At 41.6% G+C, this 27,977-nt stretch overlaps 1 protein-coding gene across 1 annotated transcript; it reads left to right on the forward strand.

Annotated features, from left to right (window-relative positions):
* Positions 1-524: 524 nt before the first annotated feature.
* Positions 525-26,607, forward strand: sorcs3b (sortilin related VPS10 domain containing receptor 3b). Its single transcript, XM_062463702.1, has 27 exons — positions 525-1,410; positions 8,899-8,966; positions 10,838-10,937; positions 11,431-11,589; positions 11,689-11,762; positions 12,877-12,941; positions 13,560-13,678; positions 15,275-15,364; positions 15,593-15,772; positions 15,998-16,144; positions 16,978-17,080; positions 17,485-17,561; positions 17,694-17,785; positions 18,707-18,814; positions 19,126-19,243; positions 19,747-19,880; positions 20,412-20,525; positions 20,708-20,879; positions 21,308-21,494; positions 21,811-21,944; positions 22,291-22,414; positions 22,744-22,856; positions 23,198-23,332; positions 23,477-23,576; positions 24,461-24,566; positions 24,793-24,953; positions 25,681-26,607. Exons 1-27 carry the CDS (start codon positions 706-708, stop codon positions 25,740-25,742), a joined length of 3,747 nt encoding a protein of 1,248 aa, XP_062319686.1. The 5' UTR covers positions 525-705; the 3' UTR covers positions 25,743-26,607.
* Positions 26,608-27,977: the final 1,370 nt, after the last annotated feature.

The following is a 27,977-nucleotide window of genomic DNA, read 5'->3' on the forward strand; positions in this document are numbered from 1 at the left end:
ATTAGACATAGCTTGATGGATTACCAAGTGCCTCCCAATTATTCTGTGCATAGCATTATCAGCTATGGGTGATTTGCTGTCTCTGCCCTGTGTTCTTAAAGGTCACAGTCTACAGCACACACACACACACACACACACACACACACACACACACACACACACACACACACACACACACACACAGGCACACCTCGCACACACATATGCAAACACACTAAAATACTAAATAATTGGATGGTGTATCTATGGGAAATAGTTTTTATTTATGCCATGTAAAAAATGTGCAGGATTATTATTTATACGCCCATTCATATAAAGCAAATAAAATCAGCAACAAGTGCAGCCAAACGTATCCTTGTTTTCAGCGCACAAATGTATATTCACTTATCCTTAGTCTTATCCACCTATACTCCCCCCCCCGCCACCCTCCCCACCCCACCCCCCCACACACACAGTGATTCCCGCCGTCTGTCTCTGTCTAGCGAGTTGGTGTGGTGCGCAGTGCCTCACAACTCGATCTTCACTTTTACAAAATCCTGGACGTGAACACATCAGCTAAAACTGCTGGAGATTACAGTGGTTATGCGGTGAATATTTCAGAAGTTGTATTGGGGTTACTTCAACTACTAAAGTAGGCTACTTTAGTCTTACAGGACGTAGCCTATATATCTTGCTTTTTGATTTTTGCAACAGTTAAGGTGCACGATGTTCTGCTTGGGTTCTGTTTGGCATTTCTGTCTTTTTGCTTGTCTTTTGACTCCTATTTACCCCACAATAAGAGCATTTGTGGAAACAAGTTTGCCAACACGTTCCCCTAAAACGAACGTTTGGCATCGTGTGGGAGTAATTGCTTCGGAAAAAAATACAAATACAAAAACAGACAAAGTCCCTAAACTGAACAACCACAAATCAGAATTTTCGAGACATCCAAATATGGAGCCAAATGAAAATATGCCTCCAAAAGCTGAAGCTCGAGCAAACTTAGATGGAGTAATTGGGAATGAAGCACACGGCTCTATGGAAGTCGTCCAAAGAAAAGGTTCCAAGTATTCTTTCGTGGATTTCAGAAAGTACCATCGTTTCTTTGACGTAAAAAATGTGGAAAATCACACAAAGTTATATGACAAAATCGATGGCCTTACATTTGCGAGGACAAAACGAAGTTCGGGTACAAAACTGGCAGAGGATTCGGATAGGAGTACATTTGGAGAGACGCATTCAAGTGAGCGGCTTTTGGAGTCAGTGCATGGTCTTTACGGATCGAGGACCGAATACCGGCGTACCGGAGATGATGCTAGAGGGACTGGCTCGAGGCAAAGTGAGCCGCATCTGGTCAGCTCCACTGTCGCTCTTTTCGGAGACTCAGCGCATAACCAAGCGATGGTGCACTGGTCCGGACACAACAGCAGCGTGAGTTAAATGGCCAAAATGTACCAAACCACTGTTGTTAGAGGTTGAGCAGTTTAAAAAAATATATTATATGTAGCGTTTTTACTTATAGCGTAGACATTATTAGATTACTTATTAATCGATTTCCAATCGCCAATATAGTCGCGTATTTTTACGCACAGATGTGTACCAAAGCGCAACATAGATTAATTTCCAATAAAAGTTCAAAATGACACAATTTATTCAAAGATGTTAAGAATAAATAATATCACAATAAAAAATCTCGAATATAATGAGGGATTATAATTTACTATGACAATAAATTAACAGTGTAATTAATATACATGAGAAAAGTCGATCAATGTCAGGACTAATGGAATTAAGTCCCAGTGTGTGTAAGACATGATTCTCACATCGTTACCTCAGGTAAGATCCAACCACAAGGTGTTAGGGCCTATGAAAATAATAGGCTACATTCTGCAAAATGTAAGACCATACTGCAGTTGTCAGAGAGAAGCTGGACTGGAAGCTGGACTACTTTCACACCTTTCTTCAGACTGTTTTTCGTTCTAGCCTGTATGGGTGTAATCTACCTCCAGAGATGAACTGATCAAATAAACTGAGAGGAACTATGTAACACTGGGATTGAAAATAAAGAGCATATTTACATTTACATTACATTTAGTCATTTAGCAGACGCTCTTATCCAGAGCGACTTACAGTAAGTACAGGGACATTCCCCCTGAGGCAAGTAGGGTGAAGTGCCTTGCCCAAGGACACAACGTCATTTGGCATGGCCGGGAATCGAACTAGCAACTTATAGATTTCAGATTCAGATTACTAGCCCAATTCCCTAACCGCTCAGCCACCTGACTCCCCTATTACTACTAATGTATGCATCCCCTGCATGTTTCTGTGAAAACTATTTTTACGCTGTTACTCGGTCTATTCATTCCAATGCTCTTTCTTTGTATGGTAATAATTCAGTTTGATCCACATTTACTCTTTACAAAATGCACCCCAGAAATGCAGTTTTGTCTTTAATATGAATCATTTGTGTGCAGGGATCATCAAGTCTCACATCAATATGAACTAATTTTACCTTAGCACTTTAACAGCACTCAGAGTTTCGCTGGACCTGATGAGTGCAATGCAAGTAGTGAAATATTGGTTTCAATTGACTATTCATGTATATGCACACATATTATGACATATACACACAAACACACACACACATCCTTTTAGTGAACATCCTTGCTGATTAAGCTGGCTTGGAATCATATTTGACAAGCTTCCATGTAATTAATTAGATTTATAACTGTCACAGTGTAATCATGTAGAGTATTTCTAAACCCTGATACTAGGTGATAGGAACAGTCTTTAAAGTTATGTTATTAGATCTTTGCACGTGATTAAGATTGTGAGAAAACGCTTCAACAGTGCATGTATTATGCATATTATTACTCAACACTCCACACACACTTGCTACGACACACACTGTGTATGACAACAGACTACGATTTGTTATGATTCAGGATTCATTTGAAAGTCTACATTAAAAAAATATACTCAATACATTTAGCCTCCAAGTCACTCTTCTTTTACCATCTCTTAACCGTAGAGCACTGCCCGAAGCAACACGAATAGTGTTATCTTGTCTTAAATGGGATAAGGTCCTCCAGGATAGGATAGCGGGACCGCAGTCCACCCTGTTTGACTGATCAGCTTGTTTTGCTGAGAACACAGCCATGGCTTCACAGGTGTTTGACTAAGTGTGTTGAACACATGAAGAATGAACGTGTGTGTCTTCATTTATCACACTTTGTGCACACACAGGATTTGCAAACATTCATCTACAGTAGACCAACTACTGTATACTCATATTTATGTATCAGTGGGGGGAATAGGGTTGGATGGTCTCACGGCAGTAAGTTGCTACACATATGCGATGCCTTTCCTGATGGAGTAGGAGGAGACCAGAAGCATTGGTCTTGAACCCAGGAGACTTGTGTTGCCTGGGCAGCGTTGCCTCCATTATCCCTTCCTCGTTTGCCAAATCCTGCCCTGAACAAATCTGTCCTCATGACAGAATTCCAATTTTGTCAAATAGATGACATAAACATGTTTGTTGACATGACATCCTTTCGCAATTGTCAGCATTGACAAAGTCAGGGTCAATACAATCACAAACAGTCCCTGGCAAAGGATGGGATATTTGTTCCAATATTTAGACTACTTTCTGTCTATTTTCCTTATTTTCATGAATATAGCCAGAGTTGATTGTTGAAAGCTCTCTGAACACAGAGCACTCGAGGATTAAGTACATATTGGGGGCAGGTAAACAACTAGAGGGAGCACTAATGCACATGGGGACTTTCACTTAGACTTTTGCTCGGATGAAAACTGCATCTACACGGAAGGATGTTTTCCATCATTTGAGTATAAACAATCAATTCAATCCATATTAGTGAGGAGGAGAAAAAGCTTTCCTATAGGGAAAGGGATTACCTTGCTCATGGCCTGCTTCATGCATGCCCCCATAGACTCACAATCAAGATGGGTTTCAACCCACTCCAAATAAAAATAAAAATTACAAGGGTGTCAAACGTTGAAGGCACAACTGCAAATTTGCATCCCTTATTTCACGGCAGGTGTTTGATTTAAATGGTTTCTAATGAATACATGAATACATTAGTACTTAATCATGAGAACAAAACAAGTGGCACATGCCGTACTGTTGTCCTGTCTTTGGTGTCTCGATTTATGGTCGCACAACTTCAAAGGTTCTGTCCATAACGTGACCATCATTTTAATGTTTAGGTTTTCCCTGTCACCCTCAGGGATATTTGGATCTGAATCATATTTGACTGAAAATCATAGCTTAGTGGAAAATATTCTTCATGATCATGATTACAGTCAACTGTTTTGGCCTGGAGAGTTTTTCCCCCATCTTTTCAAAGGGTTGGAAAAAAATGAATATCATCAACACATCCTGAGATGATCCCCCACCATGGCGATGCCTAAAAACTCCAGTAATTTATTCTGCTATCAGATTTCTCAACTACTATAACTGAACAACACCTTTCGTCTAACTGCACTGCTCCCCTCATCCAAATCCACGAAAGCAAAACAAGCTGTTTAATCACAAATCCATTTAGGTGTATTTATTTCCGTGTGCTCTGAATTGTCTGGTTCTGCCACTGTTGTGAAAGGGGAGTAGAGCCGTGAAAAGAACAGCCCTGGTGCAGACAGAGGCTTTCTTCTGTCTGCTAGCTGCGGCTCCTGGCAGCTTTGTGTTGTTTGACAGTCACACCATCTCCTCCGGTTGTTTTCTGTGATGCGATGGTGCTGTAATACAGGACTGCTTCTCAACTGTCTCTCCTTGCTTTCTTTCTCAGTGCCACTGCAGATACAGAGCACACCGTGTCTGTTGTGTGTTGTGTGTCAGGGGCCCAATTATACGAATATGTTCTGGGCAATGTCTAGGCCTTTGAGACACGTTTTGTTCACTTGGTTGAGTTATTCTTTTGACTCAAACTCCATCTCTCCACCCTGTATGAAATCAGATCATGTTTACAACAGGCTTTGAGTCTAGCCACTATTGGTCTTGACTCCTTTACTCCTGGTTTTGAATTGACGTTGATGACCCGGTGATGTGACGTGAGATGTCTCCATGAGATGGTTGAGGATCAGGAAATGGTTTTATCGTTGTTGATGAGTTGACTGACTCAAGGATAAGACGTGTCATCGATTTAATTGTTGTTGATGAGTAGACTGGCTCAAGGATAACACATCATTGATCACACAGTAACATTCTGCAGCCGACATTGATGGTTGGAAAACACATACAAATGAGTATCTCTTTCTCTCCCATGAGAAGGCTGTACATAAAAAAGCTAATGCATATTCATGAAAAGCCTAATACAAACAGTAGACTGGTACACATCACACTGAACTTTTCAGTGGATGTCAAAGGTAAATTAGTACAGTCGTATGTCTATGCAATATTTAATGGAATTCTTTATTAGGCATATTACAAAGGACCTTGGATCATTGCCTGATGCCAACTAGGTGTCCCTAAGAAATTAATTTAAATCCTGATATTGTCCCTTTAGGGTACGCTGAATCAGTGCATCAGTCTGACATAAAAGTGTCTGTGGTCTCCTATCCAGACACAGTTCCCCACTAAGTAGCAACTGTACCATCTCTCTCCACACAGTCGGGCATGTGTTGAGATTAATGATCCCATTTCAACCCAGCCTACACAATTAAAATGAGACAGTATTGGAGGCATGCAGTCATACGCTTCACTGACAGAAGAGGACAACGTATTAGCTGAGATTGTAGTTTGAAAGCACGGCACTGGATGTGTGAATTAGCAAGGATTGCAGTTGGTTTGGTAAGGTCTCGTCCCGCAGCACACACACACATGAGCTTGACTTATTTACTTGGACAGATGTGTCTGTGTGAGTCATTCACAGAGGCACTTTATGTCGGACTGCCCATCCTGCTTGAGCTACGGTGGAGCCATTTTCCTCCACCCCAAAGAATCAAGATTCTTTCATCTATGTATAGCCTGCATAACAGTACCTTCTTCCATTTGTACCAAATGCATTGATATCGCTTGTCAGCGGTATCACTATCACTACTATGCATGGGGTGGTGGAGATGGAGTTGGGTTGTAACCGACTTGTTTTTTAACGTATTCTGTGTGACTTGAGAACAAAGAATGTGACATGCCAGAGGATGAAAGAAGGAACTTCAGATAGTCTGTTGATGGTATGAAATGCTCATTGCTTGAGTTGTGAGCATCTGGGTAAGTCTGTGATAAGATGAGAGACAAGTCTAATATCCATCCTCCAGTACACCTGCCCTATGCAGTGTTACATTGTCTGTTTCAATAAAATCCCTTTGAATTTCTTAACTTTCTGGCCTTGCTGATTAATTCATTTGTCTGGCAGTAAAATGAATTGACTCGGACTGAAATCTTGGGGTGTGATTGTGTGTGTGTATATGAGGTGTGTGTATTTTGACATATGTGTCCAGTTGGTATCAGATTATAGATCAAAATTAAATTAGGGACCAAATACCTCTGTTGCCATGGAAGCTGTTCATTCAAGCATGTCCAAAGAATCAAAAGAGTCTCTTCGTAGGCAAACACCACTTTGGCCTAATATAGCTTTTATGTTTCTCTCTCCTCTGTGGGCACTGGCATTTCACAAAATATATGGGATTGGAATACGTAGTTCCATAACAAAATCGAGCAGTCAGAGAGTCAATTAAAAGAAAGAAGAAAAAAAAAGTCAAGACCAGAATGTTAAGATAAAGGGATGACTGAACTCCTTGGAGGGAGAGAGCCAATCTAAAAATGATTGGTTGACTTTCCTTGGGCAATGCAGCGTTCTCCACATCAATAAAACATAAACATGAATAAATGCACTGCTTTAGGCCTTCCAGGGTCCTTACTTAATTTCATGTACACAAGTGAGCGATGATATGCATGGAAAATGGTATTTACCTAGAAGGCTCAAAATAATATCCGTTGACATTCTTCTGTGTTTTTCCCCCCTGCCCATCTACATAAATGCAGTACTGCACCATAAAGTTGGAGTTGGAATGGTTGGAATGGAATGTTTCTTTACAGTACTGTGGAATATGTGCGCTGCTTGGTTGAAAAGTCCCTCATGGCTCCAGTATTTGCATGTATAGTAGTCGCTCTTTATTTGACAAGAGCTGCCTACTGATAACGGGAACCGTGTGGGAACGCTGTGTCTAATGATGTCCCCTTGATGAATCCACTTATGGACAAATCAGACTCCCAGTCGTCTGCCTTGCCAGCCTTTGTCCCTAAGGGGGTAGCATAGCCACGGACCCACTTCTGTGGGTCATCTTTTGCTAATGAGTCAATTGTGAAAAAACAATGGTAATCAGAGTTTTGATTCTCTCCCCCCACCAAAAAAAAAAAGAACAAAGGAATTTAGGAACAATTTGGTAGAAGCAGCTCAGCAGCTCAAGCAGAGGAGACCTCCGTCAACAGGCTCTCACACTGATTTTGAATTTGTTACCCTGTCAGGGTGATGATGTTTGAAGTCGTAAAACTGCCTATCTTAAACGTTTACGTGGCTGTGCAATGATGCTTCAATGCTTTGCTTTAGGCGGCAATATAGCCTGGGGACGAGGGACAGAGAGCTCTGGCTGTTCATGACGTCAGTGGAAGCTATCCCCAGTTGCCACTAATCCCTTATTAGAGGCAGATGTAATTTACCACGCTCTGTGTTGTAGGCTCCCATGCCACTGACCCGTCATCATGTGAAAAAGTGAGCTCAGGAGACTAATGACAAACAGTTTGGTGGAGTTTCTATCTCCTCTATGTTTTGAGAGGCAATTAGTTCTAACATCACACCCATTTAGCTAAATCTATATTCTAAATTGATTCTGACTCTGCTGCTGGTCCTTGCAGACATGGTGCATTCAGTTATGCAAATAGTTATCTTTCTGTCTGATTGGTTAATTAACCTGTAATGGAGATAGTCCAAGCCAAGCAGACCGGGTGTTTGATGGGTAAATTGTGGGTCAATTGGGTTTTTAGCATTTTGGAATCGGGCTTCGGGCATGGCATTGTTCTCTAACTCATGTGTGGCGTTTTTTGTTTAATGACTCGTTCTAAGGGTTCCATAAGGTTAATGTGTTTAAACTCACTGTAATTGAGCTTTCGACCTACCTTTCAGTCAGCATTTTTAATCCGTGATGCTATTGTTACTTTTCGTTTGATGTTTATTTCCATCACCACTCCCCTTCCTCTCCACCAGCACTCTCTCTCTCTCTCACGCTGTCTGTCTCTCTATCTCTATCTCACACTCTCTGCCTCTCTTTCTCTCTTACACACTCTCAGTCTTTCTCTGCCCATTCACCCCCTCATGCACTCCAAGCATCCCTGTAGGCAGTCGTTTATAATGCCGTCCAAGTGACAGTAGACTTTTGCACACCATTTCGCACTGTCCTCTATGACTAGGCCACTCACGGCCTAGGAGTACTGACTGTGCAATGTCTATTCCACATCAATGCAAAAGCATGTGGCAAAAAGCACCACAATTTTATAACGTTCAATTATAACCGCAATGGCTGTCATGGGTTGAAAATTGGAGAGAGAGAGTCAGGGATAGAGGAGGAACTGATTCATACTTCATTTTGTTGTTCACTGAACGATTTTCCGATTCTGCTGTCATGTAAGTATCATTCCACATGAGGTACTGACACAAAATTCTGACAGCCTGCATGGCTTTTCAGATCACTGCAGCCTGCAGACTGGCATCTCTTGACAGCATGAGGATCTGTTGTCATTGGGCTGTCATATGCAGAGGTGGATGATTCTTGGTTGTAATGTAGCAAATCACACTTTGGGCTTGTATACATGCGTTTCGACAGGAAATCCATGGATGAAGTCAGGGTGATTAGGGACACTGCAGCACTGGGGGTAATTATGTTTCCTGTTGTTGTTGTTCTGCTCAGGTCATCCTGATCCTGACCAAGCTTTATGACTTCAACCTGGGAGCTGTCACAGAGAGCTCTCTCTGGAGGTAAGTGTCTTAATGAGCATTTGTGTAAACGTAAAACGGGTAGAACCCTAAACTGTTTGTGGACTCAAATCAATCACCAGGAAACTGATATAGAGGGTATGTCAACACTGCAGGATATCTATGAAAATGTAGCAGTTTCAAATACAGCAAGCGGACAATATTCTATTCCTAGGTACCATGTTCAACCTTACTATAGTATGATTAATAGCATTCTCCTTCAGTATAAAGTAGCTTACATAAAACAGCTGTATCCACTCTGGAAGTCAATATGTGCTCACAACAACCCAATCTTTCCTCTGTAGCACAATCATTACCACAGGTTCAAAGGTGAGAGACTCTAGCCCGGCGAAAATATAATGTGATGCCAAGCAAGACCTGGTTTTCTGCTGTCTCACATATTTACTCTGTAGGGAACCGTGTTTATGATGATTTACTGAACGAAGAATATAAGTTCTCTTGCTTTATGGGGTCAATGCTATGTCCCCTCATTCCGGAAAGTTCTCAATGTTGATTTTGATTGAATAGAGCCAACAACCCATTGTTTCGGAAGCAATTGACATGCAATTGCTATGGCCGTACCAATACCATTTACTGTGGATGGAGAGGTGAGTTACAGTGTGCTGTCACATCATAAATAAGAATGGAGAATTCATTAAGGATTATACAGGGTCTGATCCACACTCTGATACAGATACACTTTTTTCTCTCACCTTTTCCCCAAGCCCACAGGAAACTCATTTCATTTTGAAATACACCTGACAGAAAGACCATCAGTTCACCAAGCATAGAGTCTCAAATTAATTTCTGTTTCACTAGAGGCACAGCTAAGATTTACACCCGACTTGACACGTTTTGAAATCCCATATTGTGTACAGGAGGTATTCCATCATCAAGGTGTCTGGATAACAATGGCTCCACAAGTAAATTAGAGTGTACCTCCAGGGTGCTGGAAGACTCTTAGTGTGATGTTGAAAAAAGAAACCATTTGAATATTATGAAAAGAAACAGAGTAAATGATCTCTGTAATAATACGATAAATGATTTATGAATAAAGCCCCGGGCCACTCTTGATAGCAATGTGAAGATCAATGGTTGTCTCCGAAAAGGTATCTAACAAGCGTCTCCCGAGTGTTTCTTTAAGTGATGCCTGCTTTCCTCCGGTGAAGTAACTCCATGCCATAATAACTTAATTTGAAAAAGCTGTCTCCGTGCCACCAAAGTACGAGGAGATATGTCTCTGAGTAGAATACTTAAACACCAACACAAAAGCATTTAGCAAGGAGACCCGCAAAAAACAATGTCAACAGCAAATGGAATGATTCACCTAAATGCATAGGCAGAGATAGCACCCTCTGGTATCTATCCAATTATGCATTGAAATTACATTTGGAGGCGTCCAGGTAGAACTGAGAGACATGAGCGCTTGTTTGGTGAGGTGTAATATAACCATGAAAAATAAAGGGAACCCATGTATCCTTACTCTGGAAAGCAGGAGTGATTTAAGAACTTGCACAAGAGCATGGAAAATGTTTTGTTTAAATAAATGTTCATATATTTTTCTAATGGTGGAAACTCCAGAATTCAGTACGTGCTAACATCATTTATAACCGAAAATTATAAAATTATATATATGGAACAGTGGCTTCTAAAACGATATATTGCACTTTACACAGTTATACATAGCCTAATATACTTAACACTGAGACTCAAAAAGATGAATATAGCACAATGAAATACACTAGGAAGTGAAAACATTCTGTGCCAAAAGTACCACATACGGTATTTGACCATATCCTGATCAATGAAGAGTTTGTAGCCTTGAAGGAAAACCAATGTATCAGAACAAATCTCATCTCCTTTTTCATTGTTAGATCTGTGGACTTTGGAAGCACTTACGTAAAGCTGAACGACAAAGTTGGTTCACGGACAGTTCTGAGTTATCTTTATGTCTGTCCAACTAACAAGAGAAAGGTATGTACCTGTAAAGCATCGATATGTTTTCTCTCTTTCTTTTTCTATCTCTCGTTCCGTCCTCTATCTCTCTGATCAGAACTGTAGATCCAGGAGTTATGTAGGACATCCAAGGTGCCAGCCTGGACGGGCAAATTAGAAACAGAATCCCACTCTAGCTAAACTGCTCAGTAGTGTCCGTATACCTCCCCTTCTGTACCCCGTCACATTCAGGCTCAGCTCACTGCTTGACTGACAAACAAGCTACACAGGTATGACACCTAATCATCGCTGATGTTCTCATGGAAATCGTGCAGCAAGACCAGTATTGATGTTGCTCAATGGCAGCAGACAATCACATCCTCTACTGAACTAAATCCCTGTGTTGTGTTCCCCTGCTCCGTCTCTCTCCATCTCTAGAACAATCCTACAGGTAGACACTTTATACATTTTGCTCTACCTCCCTCTTGGTTGCCCTCCCTTTCTCTCTTTTCCCCCTGCCTCTGTTATTTAGATAATGATGCTTAGCGACCCAGAGCTCGAGAGCAGCGTACTCATCAGCTCAGACGAAGGAGCAACTTTTGAGAAGTTTCCAGTTAACTTCTACATTCAGAGTCTGCTTTTTCATCCAGCGCAAGAGAACTGGATACTGGCATACAGTCACGACAGCAAGGTAATATGCGCACTTGTTCTTACGAGAGTGTCTGTTTGGAGTGCAAGGAATGTACTGATGAAATATTCAAAATTATTTTGGATTTTGTTATTGTTGTAGTTGTACAGTACAATGGACTTTGGAAGAAAATGGCAGCTTGTTCACGAGAATGTGATGCCTGGAAGATTCTACTGGTATGACCTCACTTCCTGTCTTGTCAAGATTATAGACTGTTGTGAATATTGTAACTGAGATTTAATTTGAGTCACACTCACTGCCATACCTTTTTTACCGCCAAGTTTGCTAAGATGCTGTATTTTATATTTTCAAATTGGGTGCGCATGACCGCTACCTAGTGTCATAGCTTGTCACTTGTAGCTTGTCAAAACAGACAAATGAAATGTGAAATGTGACTCGATATCGCACTCCTCTCACAGAGTTTGAAATATTGTCCTCTCTCTATAGCCCAGTATGACATGCTGATTTTGTTGTTGCTGTCATCCTGTAATCTCAAGTGCATGGGCACAAAGCAGTGAATATTGATGTGATGCAGTTTGTCCCATGTTGTCATGGTGGGTGTCAAAGCAGAGAGCCTCCTCAGCAGATAGAAAGGACGCCGTTTGGAGGACACTCTCTCCACATGAGAAGTGAAACATTTAATAAGGGCAGTGTGAGAGCTGTAATGGCAACTGTGACACAGCAAATATATGTACTTTAGAAATGACACCTTCTCTTTGAAATGTTTTTTTTTTTTTTTTTTTACAGTATCTTTGTTTTTTGACACTTTTTTTTTTGCATTTCTAGAAAAACGTAATAGCACAATCTAGATCATACAGCATGCCCACTGCGTTATTGTTTGGTATCAATTTCGATTGAGAGGGACATTTTCTCTTCTGCTCAGCCAGTGTTGTTTATGTGTAGCTCCTGTGTGGTGCTCTGTATTGACTGTCGCACATTGAGATTAATAGTCACGGGTGGAACAAGTTGGATGTTGACAAACCGCACACCACCATGTGTTATTTATACTGTTGAAGGTAGCTCAGAGTAGGGTTGTCCATCATCGGCAGCTACTGTCCTCACGTAGCATAACTAGTTCTCAATCACCGCTGCTCTTCCTCATCTTCCTCCTCACCCTCTGCCTCTGTTCTTTCCGTCCCTCTTGGCTGTGTTTACATCTCTGTCTCTTCCTGCCTCTACCCTTCCCGTAACCCATTCTGTCCCCCTCCCCCCCACCCCTCCCCCCCACCCCTCCCCCCCCCCCCCCCACACCCCCCACCCCCTCGCCCACACTCCTCTCCTGTGTTGCAGGGCAGTAATGGGTCTGGACAGAGAATCTGATGTGGTCCACATAGAGACCCGTATCGCCAAAGGACGTGAGTGCTGTAGAATCACCCCCATACTATCACCCAGCGGACCCCTTGGCTCTCATTTAGAACGAGGTCAAAGGACAGATGAGGCCCCTTCTATGGTTCAGGATGGGTCCCAGAAGTACTGCAAAGCACGATATGAGTCTCTTAACAAATACAGGACTTAATAGTAGATTGATAGATGTATTTTCCTCTTAATGAGTCCCTTGTGCCTCGTACCAGAACTTCAATCCCCCACATCCAAAATAAATCTCTATTCTGTCAAAGCAATTACGGGGTTTCCTGGCAAATCTAACATCCCTCTAGTACAGTTAAAATGTCCATTTGAATGAATATGCACCAAAAAAAATGCTTTGTTTTCATATAATAGCATCGTTTATTAATTGTCCCAGCAAGAGGAGTACTTCCTTTTATTGTGTGCCTAAAATATGGTGACTTTATTGCATTGAAGAAAGTCAGGTTATTATGGGGTTTTATTTTCTACAGTAAACTTATTGTATTTCTGTCATACAACTTTATCGGTGAAACAAATCAAATAAATATGATTTTCCAAAGTGCATTTAATGTGGATTTGACACGAGAGCAGGAAAATTGCTGATCTACCGTTTCCTCTGTTTGTTGCAGGAGCTCACTATGTAAAGTGCAGAGCTCAACGCTGTACAGAAGCTTACAGGCAGTACTTATTCCCCGGTCATGTAGACACCAACTCACTGGTGGTGCAGGATGAATATGTGTTTGTGCAGGTGTGTACAGTTTACTGGATGTTTGTTCAAGATGTTTGAAACCCTCAGTCTAAGGCTTGGGCTTTTCTTTTGCGTTTTGCGTTTCCTTATGGATTTTTCTCATTTTTTTCTTTTTCTGCATTCAAGTCATGCCTTTTCCTTGAAGTTGTCTTTCTTTTGTCCTGGTGTTATCTGGTGTATGATGTTGAGGTGTCGCAGGTGTCACTGTATCCCTTTAATATTGAGAATCGACTGTCGCCTCAGCAACCATAATCTCAGGTCCTCGAACTTGCAAACACGTGACCACCACCCGAAAAGAAGTGAAATATGATTGTGTTGGTGGTCACTTATCTACTCTGAATGAGGTTAAGCCCATTCATCTTGGTTATATCTTCCCCACTTTCTCTACAGCGAACACAGCTGGTCTACATGAGCTTAACTGTAAATCTTAGCCATGACACCACTGTCACAGGTGTCACGGTGTGGTTTGCCAGTATTGCTTCCTCTCCCACATGACACCTTCACTAGGCTCACTCTCAAAGTTTGGAGTCCTTGTCACGTACCGTACTGACATTGTGGTGACAGTGAGCGCTGTTAGGTTCTCCATGTTGTCATTCATTTGGATTGGAGGACATATGTCTGTGACTTTTGAGCCATCCCCAATTCATTATTTTCTAGGGATTTCATTGGGCTACAATGCTTTTTAAATGTCCTTTTATATCTCAAAGAATCATCAAATTATCATATTTACGTTTCCAATATGTTGGCTTAATGTCTTGTCCATGAATCATTTTTAGACTTGTAGTGCAATACATGGGCCTGGGTCAGTTCATTCCAACTCAATTAATTTCGAGAATTAAATAGGAATGCAATCCTTAAACTGCAGGGAAAAAAGCACATTCAGAACTGTCATATTTGTACAAAGATTTATTTAGGGATTTAATCAAATTGAGAAATTGAACAGAGTTGAGATTGGAATCAACCCTGACCCTGACGGTATGAGGTATAGATGTTGATGAAAATAGCCATGCTGGCCACAGCTGGCGGGTTTGCTTTGAGCTGGGCCGGCACAGATGACTTTCTTGTGACTTTCATTGCTTGGGGCAGTTGGATTTAACTTGACAAAGAGTAATGAGGTTATCGATTGGGTTACAACGAAATAAGCAGTCCTCATCGCCTCGATTGTCTCTTGGGAGCGAAGGAACAGCCAAGTGCAACATCCTCAGAAATGTGGCCTGGGAAAATGCAGCCCATCGATTTTCGATAGATTATTCCATTAGAGATCTAATGTAGTGTGCTGAGGGACAAACACCATCCCTCTAGTTGATTAGAAAATAAGCAATCAAGTGGTGTAGGCAAGGCTAGTGAGTGGCTGGGAAAGCCGGAGTGTATAAAGATGTCTGAGACATTTAAAAAAGTATTAGAAAAGGACCATTAGTCTGGTCTCTCAGTGTCTGTGATGAGATGTAGAGTTTGTGTTAGGTCTCTAAATGAACATGTATTTTATGTTGTCGTAGTCATCCAAACGCTCTTCGACAGAACAATTTAGAATTTAAATCATTGAGCTATTTTTCTACTTCGACCGAAGTAGCAGTAACAAAGCCTTCATTTGAACAGGTGACCAAATCCGGACGAGCAAGCTACTTTGTGTCTTACATGGGAGAATCGTTTCAGCAAATGAAACTGCCTAAATACTGTCTACCCAAGGTAAGATCTATCTGCAGAGCACCAAACTCTCTGAAAAATGCACCATGCACCAACCACAACAACAGCTGGAGGGGTGTCGTTGTCTAATGTTGGAAAGACATGAAGATGAACATCTCAAAGCAGTAGTAGTTCTATAGATCTATAGTAGCCTAGTAGTTATGTAGACTCTCTCTCTCTCTTTCTAATTCTCGACATATGCATTGTTTCCGGCTGTGGCCCATCTAACAGGACATGCACATCATCAGCACAGATGAGAAGCAGGTATTTGCAGCTGTCCAGGAGTGGAACCAGAACAACACCTACAGCTTGTATATATCCGATCCTTCTGGGGTCTACTTCACCCTGTCTCTGGAGAACTTAAGGACCAGCAGAGGCCCTGCCGGCAACCTCCTGGTCGACTTTTATAAGGTCCATGTACAGTACATCTCCTGCATACTTTATCTGCATCTATCTTTACGGAAAACATTGAAGAATACCATATGTCTAATGTATTATGGATGCACAATTTAAAGTATTCTTTTAAATATTAAGATTTTCTCTAAAGGTCGACCCCTGTTGCATGCAACTGCACAACATACTCGTAATGCATTCCAGCTGCTTTGACAATTTTCTGTATTTATTTATTCATTCCAGGTTGAAGGGATAAATGGGATGTTTCTAGCCAACAAACTGGTGGAACACCAGGTAAAGAGCTTCATCACCTACAACAAGGGGCAAACTTGGGCCCTGCTGCCAGCCCCCGACACTGATGTAGCAGGAAACAACCTCCACTGTGTCCTGGTAAGTGGATTCTGCTGCTCTGGAAGAACCAATACCTCATGTTTTAAAGTCATCAGTGAAACTTTGATGTGTGATTTCCCAATTGAACACGAAAACCAACGGTTTTAAGATCCGCCGCGTTTTCATTTCCCATTTGATTGTCGAGCCAAGGCCTTGAAAAGGGATCTGTGTTTATTGGATGTCAGCATGCAGCACAGCTACACACTTACCAGTCTATGAAGGGCATCAGAGTTTTCATCAACCACGGTGATTTCAATTTACTACCTGTAATCGCTGTAGGCAACACCTTAATGAATGTTAGATTACAGTAAATTACAGTAGTACCCCCATCGTGATCTTTGGATATGCGTTTTACTAAACCATTCACGTGTATTGAAAGGAAGTTGAGCTGAAGCACTGAGAGCAAAAACTGATGTCGCAATGTTCTTGTCTGGATCATACAAATGACCATTGCAGCTACTCAAATCTGTCTCCCCTATTGATGTTTTACAAAGTTGCTGATTTGGAGAGATGATTGAAAGCCTTTTATCAGCAAATTAAACAATTTTGGCGACGCTTATCTTTGTATCATGAGGGGAATTTTGATTGCGTGGTTTGTTTTCTGTTGAATGAAAGTCTTTTCTAATGTGCCCAGTGTCCTTTTTAAACATTTCCACTGCTTGGAACAGAAGATAAAAGTTAAATTGTCCTCTGAACTACCTGTTTTTCCTTACAGAGAGATTGCTTTGTGTAGAATGATTGGCACTAATTGTAAATGCGTCGTTCAAGAAATGTTCGATACAATGTCGTTTTTTGTTGTTGTGGGTCTAATCATGTTGTGTTTCTGCTGTCAGCCATTTTGTTCTCTGCATCTGCACTTGGAGATGTCTGAGAACCCGTACACCTCCGGGCGCATCTCCAGCAAAGACCTGGCACCAGGGATCATCGTAGCCACAGGTACAGTTGGAGAGAATAATTTTTTTCTTTCAGAATTTGACATGAAGAGATATTCTTTGGCAAAAAAACTCATACTGCCAAAAATATTTACCAGTGGAAGCGTGCGTATTGTACACAGAACAATACATGATACAGTACAGTGTTGTACAGTACTATGTACAATAGGTATGCTTCTACTGGTGATTTGCTTTCAATTAACATATTCTCTCCATGTAGATGTTGAGTGACATTATATCAGAATTACTTTTCTGAATCTGAATTGGATTTATGATGAACATGAAATGTTGCAGAGGAATAAACATCAAATTGCACATTATGCGTTGTGGGGGCTTGTGCGCTTTGCAAGGAGCTAGGCCTCTTTACTATGCAAATAAGCAGGAATATCTTTCTGTTTTTGTATTCAGGCAACATTGGTACAGAGCTGTCCTCCACCAACCTTGGGATGTTTATAACATCCGATGCGGGGAATAGCTGGAGACAGGTGAGCCCCATCTGGACAACAAAACAGGACCGGGCCACATTTGTTTTATTCTAATAAATGACATGCCAGTTGCATTTTCAGAGTGCACACTAGTTGTTGAAATAAAAATAAGTTTGTTGTCGGTTCATTTAGATTTTTGAAGAAGAACACAACGTTTGGTTCCTTGACAATGGAGGTGCTTTACTGGCCGTCTTACATGCAACTGCTCCCATTAGACACTTATGGTATGTACACTATATTTCTGTTCATCTACTGCAGTGTAGTAATGTTTTAAAAGTCAGAGTAAAAGTATACATTTGGTAATGATTTAAGACTCAGGTGAGTAAAACCTTAGCCTAATTTCTGCACACATTCCACTAAATTTGGTTTACGGTTTTGTTGTTGTTGCATACAAATACATTTAATCCTTTGAAATGCTGATTGGCAAGGTAGGTTTGCATGCCTATCTCAACAACAGCAAGTGGTTTTTTTCCCCCTTACATCATAACTGTCAGAACCCTTTCAACAAAAATGTCTGTTAGAGCTTTGTACTGTTGCTGGGTATTTTCGAGAGCTTTTATGCAAACGTGGAGAAGTGCAGGTTTGAAGTATTGAGGGACTGTGAAGGCCTTGGTCCTTGTGTTGCTGGAGCACTGTCACACTAGCTACTTTGATGTCCTCCGCACTGAAACACTGTCAAAATCGATTAAGATCTGTGAAAGGTGACAGAAATTTCTCAAATGTTTTGCTGATGTTCCACTGAGTCATACTTCTTTTTAGTTTAGTCACCCTCAACATTTACCTAGACCCATGGAACATTTGTTCTTTTGTGTACTGTGCATGTGTAGTTGTGATAATGTCCTACACAGAAAGACTGATAAAGGTACTTCATTTGTCATCCCTGGCATAACTACACATGATTTTCTAACAGTGGAACCTTATCTCCCAAAACATTTGCTGTATTTTCCAAACTGGTTCCAACAGCGGTCCTAGCGTTTCTATTTTAATCTAATAGCAGCATGGCATTTTTACACATTATTTCAGAGACACACTTGTGGATGTGAGGTGTGGAATTTCTTACGAGAGTCTGTATACGTTAGAATTGTACTGGGAAAGCAATGAACCACATGCTGCATTACTGTAAGTGATGCTGCTTTGTGTCACAGGATCAGCCTGGATGAGGGTAAGAAGTGGGATCGCCACAGCTTCTCCCTGGCCCCCCTGTTCGTGGACGGAGTCCTGATGGAACCCGAGTCAGAGAACCACATCATCACGTGAGTGGGGAAGGCATATTCCAGAAGGAATACAACACTCAGTCTTGGACAAAAGGTGGAACAAAGGACTAAGAGGAGAAATACAGCTGGTAAAAGTGTAAATAAGCAGGTTCATCCACAGAAACAAAGTGTATTCCACTCTGAATAAAAAGCACACTTTTCACTGGTGAAAATACATGGCAAATACAGATGCGGTATTTTGACTGCAGCTTTGTTAGGTCTGAAGAACATGAGAAGTCCAATTTCTATTACACAATGATTATTCTCGTTAGCCTGACATTGCCCAATGTTGGTTTACTCACATTATACAGATTCTTCGGCCACTTTAGCCATCGGTCAGAATGGCAGCTGATAAAGATTGACTACAAGGGCATCTTCAGCAGGAGATGTATGGATGGAGATTACCAGACATGGCACTTACACAACAAGGTATCCTGTTGACACCTATTGATTAAATGCCAACATCAAGATGAGCAAATTTGTTTTGTTTTTCTCACTCCAAACACACAAGCATGCATGCAGTGCATGCTCATACATAGGTAAGTGTACATTCTCTAGGAGCACGAAACGAGGGCACAAGCGAGTGGCTCCGTCCATTACTCTCTCTGCCCCTCTTTCCAACGCAGGCTCTCTCTCTCTTTCTACATCTCTCCTTGTCCCTCTCTAACATACAGTCTACGCTCTCTTTTACTCTTTCTATTTTCTCTTTCGATGATTTTCATTTCTCTCTCTCGCTCTCTCTCTCTTTCACTCACTCCCACTCTCCCTCTCTTTCTCTCTCTCTCTCTGACTCTCTCTCTCCCTCTCTTTCTCCATTCATTTTCACAGTGACATTATAAATTCATATAATTCCAGGCCGCCGAGCACTAAACATTGGTATTTGATGTAATGGCTTTCACCCCAGGGAATGAAAGAACTGTGTTGTTTGGCAGGGAGAGCCGTGTGTGATGGGCGAGAAGCAGATCTATATGAAGCGTCGGCCTGGGAACCGTTGCATGCTGACCCAGGATTACTCCAGGGTCTCCTCCTCGGAGCCATGCCTCTGCAGAGCCTACGACTTTGAGTGGTAGGTGAGGGACTAGGGGACTCCAGGTTATCTTTGTTTTGGCATCGGGAAAGGTGAGCCTGGTGTTTTGGAAATAAGACACAATAAGACTGTCGATCTCCATACCCAAGGTTGGATATTACTAAATTACGGTAAATTGATTATTTGGCCAAGATGTATCATTTTTCACAGATTATGTCCATCATAAACGATATGTGACATGTCATATAATGTACAGTGTTCAAAATGTACAGTGGCTGTTGCCCCGGTGTGTGCATTTAGAGAGTCCAATTATAGTTTACAAATTGTTAGAGTCTTGGCTAATTTGCATAATGTCAAATGATTTATTTGCATGAAATTAATAAGTCATGGATTACTACATTAATTTTAAATGTCTTTTATCAATCGGTTTGAAATTCTCTTTGATCCCCTTTGTCTGACAACCCTACCTCGAGTTGTTACCTTAAACATGTATTTGTACACCACTGTCCAAAAAAATGGTTTGTTGAGTTTTGATTTAGTGATTATGATATCTGTTCTTTTGTTTGGCAGTGACTATGGCTACGAACGTCAAGCAAACGGAAAGTGTTCCTCCGCTTTTTGGTTTGACCCAAACACGGCCACAAAAAGCTGTAGCACGAGTCAGAGTTACCTCAACAGCACCGGGTGAGGATCCATACTACATCATACATCACAACACAAACATCTCTAGAATTCCTAGCCGGAAAGATGGAGTGTGTGGAATGAAAAGATGTAGCTTTTAAGTGCTGCAAGATACCTCATTCAGTTTGAAATGATCTTCCCACATGACAATCTTACTTTTGTATTCTGCATGTTGTCATTGACAGATACAGGAAGGTTTTGTCCAATAACTGCAAAGAAGGTGGGAAGGAGGTGTTCTCACCCAGGAAACAGCCGTGTCTCCCTCGACCGCCCCAAGGCCTCCGATTGGCTACCAGTCAGGGGGAGCTCATGGCTCCTGTGGGAAGCAACGTGACATTCCTAGTGCATCTGGAGGACGTGAGTCCACCACTGAGTGCCCCTGCTGCTAGCGTTTCTTAATTAAGTGCTGTTTGTACATTTGTTCCAGATCATTCCGTCCCTTTGAAGTGTCAGGTGATGACACATCCCCAGAGAATGAACTTCCGTAGCCTGCTTCTGAAAAATGACACGTTCTGGTCATTATGACTTAGGCTTTTTACTCTTTGAGATGTTTCTATACTCCTCAAACTTTAATCCCTAACCTATTTTACCCTTGTCTCTTTTTTATTGTATTTTTTTTGCTGACCCTCAATATTCATATAAAGCAGATTAAACATTTCTTATGAGAAATGTCAGCCAACAACTTCATTTTACCTCAGTTCACTGAAGTTCTCTTTCAAGAGCAAAAGCACAATGTCACAACCAAGCCGCTGTGAGGGATGCTGTGTCTTGCCTCCTGTCTGCAGGGAGACTCACCGAGGACCAATATCCAGCTGGACTTTGGGGACGGGATCACGGTCACCTACTCTAATCTGAGCCGGACGGATGATGGAATCAAGCACACGTACAAGTCCGCTGGGATTTACAGAGTAACGACCCACGCGGAAAACAGCCAGGGCTCGGTCACCAGCTCCTTATTCCTGCACATCACCAGTATGTAAAATAACTGCTTCTTTGTGCCCTTAGGTCAAATGTCTATGTTTACTTTGGTCTGATTGGCAGCCAGAGCGTCCGAATGAGGACTGCATTCTGGTGAAGAACACTGAATAATCGAATGCCATGTCCAGTATGCTAGTCTACCCTAAAACCATAGCTCAACATGCTGAGACATGTCAATCCCCTGTCCCCGAAGTGCTCCAGGATATGTTGTTTTGCACTCCTGAATATTGTCTGTCTTGTGTAAGCTACCGTGGTGGACAGGGCCCGACTTGGTGCTGTGTTGATTCATGTATCATTGCTGTGGACTCAGGTCCCGTGGAGCGTGTGCATCTGTCAGCTCCCATAGTGGCCATCAGGAGAAAGGAGGCCAACCTCACAGCGGTGGTGTGGCCCAGCCAGTCCAGAACAGTAACTTTCTTCTGGTGGTTTGAGAACAGCTCTGAGGTGAGACTCTTTTCTCACAGCTCTCCCAAACGTTCCCCATGTTTTCCCTCGCTTCCTTACCCGGTTGTTTGATCGGATTAAATGTAATATTCGTATGGTCTGGAGCCTCATGAAGAGCCGTGTTCGGATTGTTGTGTACCTACAATACACGCTATGCATTGAAATCACCTCGGTTTATGGTTCAAAGAATCACCTTGGTTTAAGCATGTAATCGTGTCAGTGTTATGGTTACCATACAGTAGCTTCACAACTTCTTCCTTTATGAATATCCATACCCATCAGAAGGTCATATTGTTTTACAACCTCTCATGCCAATGTTGTTCACTCGCCTACCTTTGAAATCCAGCCGATAATAACCTTGGAGGGAAGCATCTCGTATACGTTTGCGAGAGAAGGAATGACAAAAGTCACAGTCCAGGTATCCTCTGGAGGCTTCATACTGCAGGATACCAAAGTCATTGCTGTTAAAGGTAGGCCTTCCAATTCTCTGTCTAGTTTGAAGGTTAATGTTAAGTATTTTTAATTGGGGCTATGCACTCAACATGAAAATGCAACACTGTGCATCCATATATTCATTATTTCGCTGACCATCTATATTCAAGCATGGCCTAAGTAATATCTATAGATATTTAATGTTTTTAAATGTCAAGGTAATGAGCTAAAAACCATTATTGATAAATGGCATACTCAGATCTTTCAATGATCAGAATCTGCTTTAATAGCTTAACTTCATCTAGCCATGAATTAATCTGAGATATGTTGAAATGGTGTTTGGTGGTCTCTCTTGAATGTCCCACAGAGTTCTTCAAATCTCTGCTGTTGTCATTCTCCCCGATGCTTGACGAGCACAATCCTGACATCCCAGAGTGGAGAGAAGATGTGGGCCGTGTAGTTAGGACAGCTCTATCACAGGTACACAGTCTATTGTCCACTCAGGGACCTGGTCTTGAACTCTGTGGTCCATCACTCACTCTTATGGGCGTTATTATTCATAATATGTGACATAACATCCATTTGTATTTCCTTTATCTTTTGGTCTTATCTTTTGAAGTCATGTTTAGTGCGCTAATGAGCCAAACAGTACACACTTTAATGTCAGAAGCATTCACTATTTTCATGTCTTTCTCCAGATTTTCCACACTTTAACGATTAGAGTTCCAGAGTCACATTTTTATGATTCGAGCTTGAAGAAACCCTATATGGTTTTCCCTGGAGAGCCCGTGGTCTATGTTTGGGTCTGAATTTTGTTGCAGGTGTCTGGTTTTCCCGAGGAGCAGCTGCTAGTGGCGTTGTCTCCTGGCCTTCCCACAGCAGCAGAACTGTTCATCCTGCCTGACTCGCACACACCGCCTGAACACAGGAAGAAGAGCGAAGAGGCTTTAGTGAGTGTGCGTATTCCTCTTCATTTATTCATGCACTCAGAATCAACACGCTAATGAATCACAGTCAGGGCTTCTAACACAGTCAGTTTCAAACGTAGTTTTCACAAACATTATATTGGGTTATCGCAATTGTTTTCGACTTCCCCGTAGATATCGGACATTCTTGTAAACGCGCTGAACCAAGGCTTGATCCAGTTTGAGTTGAAAGCTGACACTCGGATCATCGTTTATATCACACAGCTGACCTTGGGTAAGTCAATCTCCAGTATCCTTGGCCAAAAATATCGACCTAGTCTGTACTGTTCTTAACAAATGCCCAAGCTCTCTGTAACACCTTCCAACCCACTTCCCAATCTAACTCTACATGTCAACTCGTATAGTGTAGACATTTTGGACTGTATAACGCCTTGTTGAAGGGTTCCTTAATGACTATCTCCAATCATGTGGTGCTGTCTGTTCTGTTTTGACCATGGTCCTTGAAGTCAAATAGATGTCTTCTTTGCATAGGGGTTTTTAAGCTTTAAAAAATACGTAAATTTGTTCTTCTCTCACAAATTTTGGAGCAAGCTTTCGACATAGGTTTGCATTGAATTGGTGCGATCAATGTGGAGATTAACAATGACCGTAGTTGGGATGCACCTTGGAAATTGGTGAGGTCAGTCGCACATTACCATACTGCGAAAACGTGTCGATCAACTCAGCATGACTTTACCCTTTTCATCCTCTGACTGATCTGTCTTCATTTGTGTCTACATGGAAAGGTCTGGGATGCCTTTAAAATTCAGCAGAAAGGTCATAGCCTTCATAGGTTTCCTTCTAGAAGAGAGAAAGATGGCTTAAAGGGGCTGGGAAGAGGTTATATACTCTGGATAATGCACCCAGGCGCTTTAAGTCATGACTAAGCATAGCAGACCCTGGTCCACAGGGAGAAGATAATAAACCTCCCAGAGTTCCTATTTTATCTGCAATCTTAAAACGTAACCTGATTGACACTAGTCTTCTCCTAAATGCCTTGCGAATGGACAGTTGCGAAGCACAGTGGGAAGAAATGACCAATACGTGTCATTCTTTTTCCCTCCATAAAATGGTCCGGTGGATGACGGCGATCCTACCTTTCTGTCTCCCCTTTCTCAGCGCCCCTGGTTGACTCCAACCCCATCCACAACAGCTCTGCCATGCTGATGCTGCTGTCTGTGGTGTTTGTAGGTTTAGCCGCCTTCTTCATCTACAAGTTCAAAAGGTGTGTTCCCTTGCATTAAACATTAGCTTATCAGATACAGTAAGTGTGTACCCAGTGACAGACTGAAGGTAGGTGGTGAGCCAATTCTTAAAAAAAAACCATAATTTACTCTTTCTCTCTTGTATATCATTGTGAGGCATATATTATGTCTGGTGAAAAGTCAACACATTATTCAAGCCCAGAGTAAAAACAACTAATTATTTCTGGCGGTTATTTGTGGTGTTAGGAAAATTCCCTGGATCCATGTGCAGACAGAGGACAGCCACGAGAAAGAGCCAGAAGTGATTGGCACGGTCGGTCAGAATGACAACATGTCCAAGGTCAAACTCAGCGAGTTTTCCTCACCCAAGGAGATCATGGAGAAGGACCTGGAGGCGAGGAGCAGAGGTAAGCCGACTCCTCTATCTACTCACCACATTGTATTATTTTGGAACAGCTATAGCAGTGCCTTCCTTAGTGCTGAGCACACACACAAGGCAGCTCTGCAGACAGAATGTATCACGGTACAGCCGATTCATTTGGGAGAAGGACCTTCTGAGTTGGGAGAGCAGTTGATTGTGCCTGATGAAAGTGCCATTGCAGTGGCCCTGACAGACATGTGGGCTGCAGGCTTTTGTGGCAGGTCAGCACTTTAGCCATTGTTCATTTCTCTGCAGTCCCCATCTTAAGCTGACCTTGCTGATTTGAAGCATGAAACAACTCTCGGGTTTTGTCATCTACTAAAGTGTGTATTCACAAAAGGTGTGACATTATGGTAGCTTTGGTTTTTGTCTCAACATTACGTTATTTGACCATCTGTTGGTCCACCTGGTTAGAGATTTCATGATTTGTTTGATACCTGTGGTGTTTCTCATTTGGTGTTACTTTAGCCAATATCAAAATATCCATCTTATTCCGATAGGTGACAGATTCATAGTAGGGGTTCTCTGTAATGGTGTGGGTAAAAGCTCTTTGGCAGGGAGTGAACAAGATGTGCACTGCTTAGCATGAAAGAACGGAACAAGACCTGAGTCTGCTGTGCCTTTTGTTATTGGCTCTGACAAACAAAGTTTTAGACCAAAATGAAGGTACACGTCAGTTCCATTTATTGTCTGTTTGCATATTCCCTCTCCAGGAATGGCCCGTAATGTGGAGAGAGTGATCACAAGGGAGTTTCCTAACTGTACTAATGTCTGAGGCCATCACTCAGTTCCAAGTATGTTTCAATTGTGCCAGTTTGGTTCGCTTAGTTGACAATATTTATGTTTCACCCAGATAACTGCTACTGTATCGAGTCATGTTTTAACCCAAACGGTATATGCTCAATATGTATTTCGCTATACTTTCTAAAGATGTATCTAGATTGTGAGTCTTTTATGTACATACATTATTTAAGAATGTAGAAATCACTACATTGTGGATTTTTCTGTCTGATATGAGCCTGAAAAATTGATTGAACAAATAGGTTTGCTTTACAAGGAAAATGTGTTTTGTATGTCAGATAGCTTTGTGAAAAAAATACTTATGATGACTATGATTGTCTTTCTAATGTTCACTTTACTAACTGTAAGTTGACTTACTATACCACTGCACATAGATTGAATGTAATTATACATTTAATTCACTTGGTGAAAGAAATAGGTAAGAACTAGACCTGTTCAAGAAGTGTACAGTGAGAAGTGTTTTATTATAAATGGCTATTTACAAAAGCAAAGTCCGTATATCAAGCAGAAGTATAAATGAATGGAGCTGTACATTTAGAAGTCTAATAGTAATTTTACAATGTTGTACGTGAAATGTTGTTTATATTTTTTAGCATGCCATATTTCACCAATGCCATTTTAGAATGTCTAGTGAGCTAAGCAAGTTATTCTCACAGTGATTTCCAAGCTTATAAACATAGTCTAATATTTATTAAGTATTGTCTCTGATTACTTTACTGTAGTGCACGAGTTTGTCATATTTTTTGATTTTATTAGCTACAATTTAACTTTGATTTAGATTCATGTTTCTTACTGTAAACTAAATACCATTTTCAAACTGTTCAAAAATAAATGTATTTTTCTACAAAGGTGTGTTAACGCTTGCATGTATTTAGTCTGAAGTTCCTCAATGAAACTAAATTAATGTTTTTTTAAAGAATTGGTTCACAAATCACACAATCCTTACCCGACAGATTGAGCTCTTGTTTGTCTGAGGTACAGTATGTTTGCAGCAGAAGAGCTAAAGCACTGAAATGATTGAAGATGTTTGTTGTGGGCAGTATTTGTCTTGTCTTCACAAAACCTCCCAACATCCTTCAGAGTTGTGAGGCATTGTTTTACCTAATCCCCATAAGACGCAGCAGTGCTTCAGTCCTGGCAGAAACCAATACTCCTTTAGTTTGCCAGGTGTGAGGCTGGACACAATTCTGGATCCTCATGATCCGGCGAGGCTGGAAAGTAATCTGTTTTTGCCCGAGGTCTGATAAGTTTGGTGTCAGATCTGGTCCCATCTGACATAACAGTTACCATTAGCTCAGAGCAGGTGTGGACTTGCTTGTGGTCCCTCTTGCATCAGAGGGCGTAATTCACTCAACTTCAGCATCATATGGTTTCAGACGTGCCTGGTGAATCACGCTGAGCTAGAGGAGGAGGAGGTTATCCATCTGGAAGAGATGCCATAACACCATGGTACAGAGTGATTGAGCTGACTTTTACTGGAGACAGGCTGCACTGTTCTGTCCTCCATGTAGGGTGTCCACGCAGCCACACACCAATCCTCATCACAACCAACCAAATCCATCGACCCCAAGTCAGCATCTCAATTTCCTTCTGTTTCTCTCTTTGTATTGACGTTGAAACTTCCCTCTCCCGTAGCCCTGGGATGTTGCGCTGGCCAAGTTCAAATTGAACGGTGACAATCGCTAATGGATGATTCGTTGCAGGGACAGATAGGCTACTATACTCTAATACGGTTCTCAATGTTCATCCATTTCCCTCTGCGGCTAACACAATACTGCTCTTAGCTTTTTGTTATGGGCCATTTTTCATTCAAGGTGCTACTCTGCCTATGAATACCCTCCCTGAGTGTGTGTTGATTTCCTGGAGAGGGGATAATTCATTTGTTGCACAGCGGGAAGAAACAGGGAACGAGCCCATTAGATGCACTCCAGGCAGCTTGGAGCTTTCATTGTCCTCCCAGTCGGGCCCCCTAGCATATGCAAATGGTTGTTTGGCTCTTAATATCAGATATACTAAGTAACACGTGTTACAGGCGGACAGAATACAAGCATATTGTACAGCCATGGATAAGAAGCCCTTACAGTATACAGATCACAGGATTTGATCGCTGAGTATATTAACATACCGAGAGATACTGGAACATTATGATAATCATGAATTGAGAGATTGTGCAATCCTTACTTTGTCTCTTGTTTATTCTGTTAGACTA

Source organism: Osmerus eperlanus, chromosome 6 (genome assembly GCF_963692335.1).
Source record: "Osmerus eperlanus chromosome 6, fOsmEpe2.1, whole genome shotgun sequence".
Lineage (NCBI taxonomy): Eukaryota > Metazoa > Chordata > Actinopteri > Osmeriformes > Osmeridae > Osmerus > Osmerus eperlanus.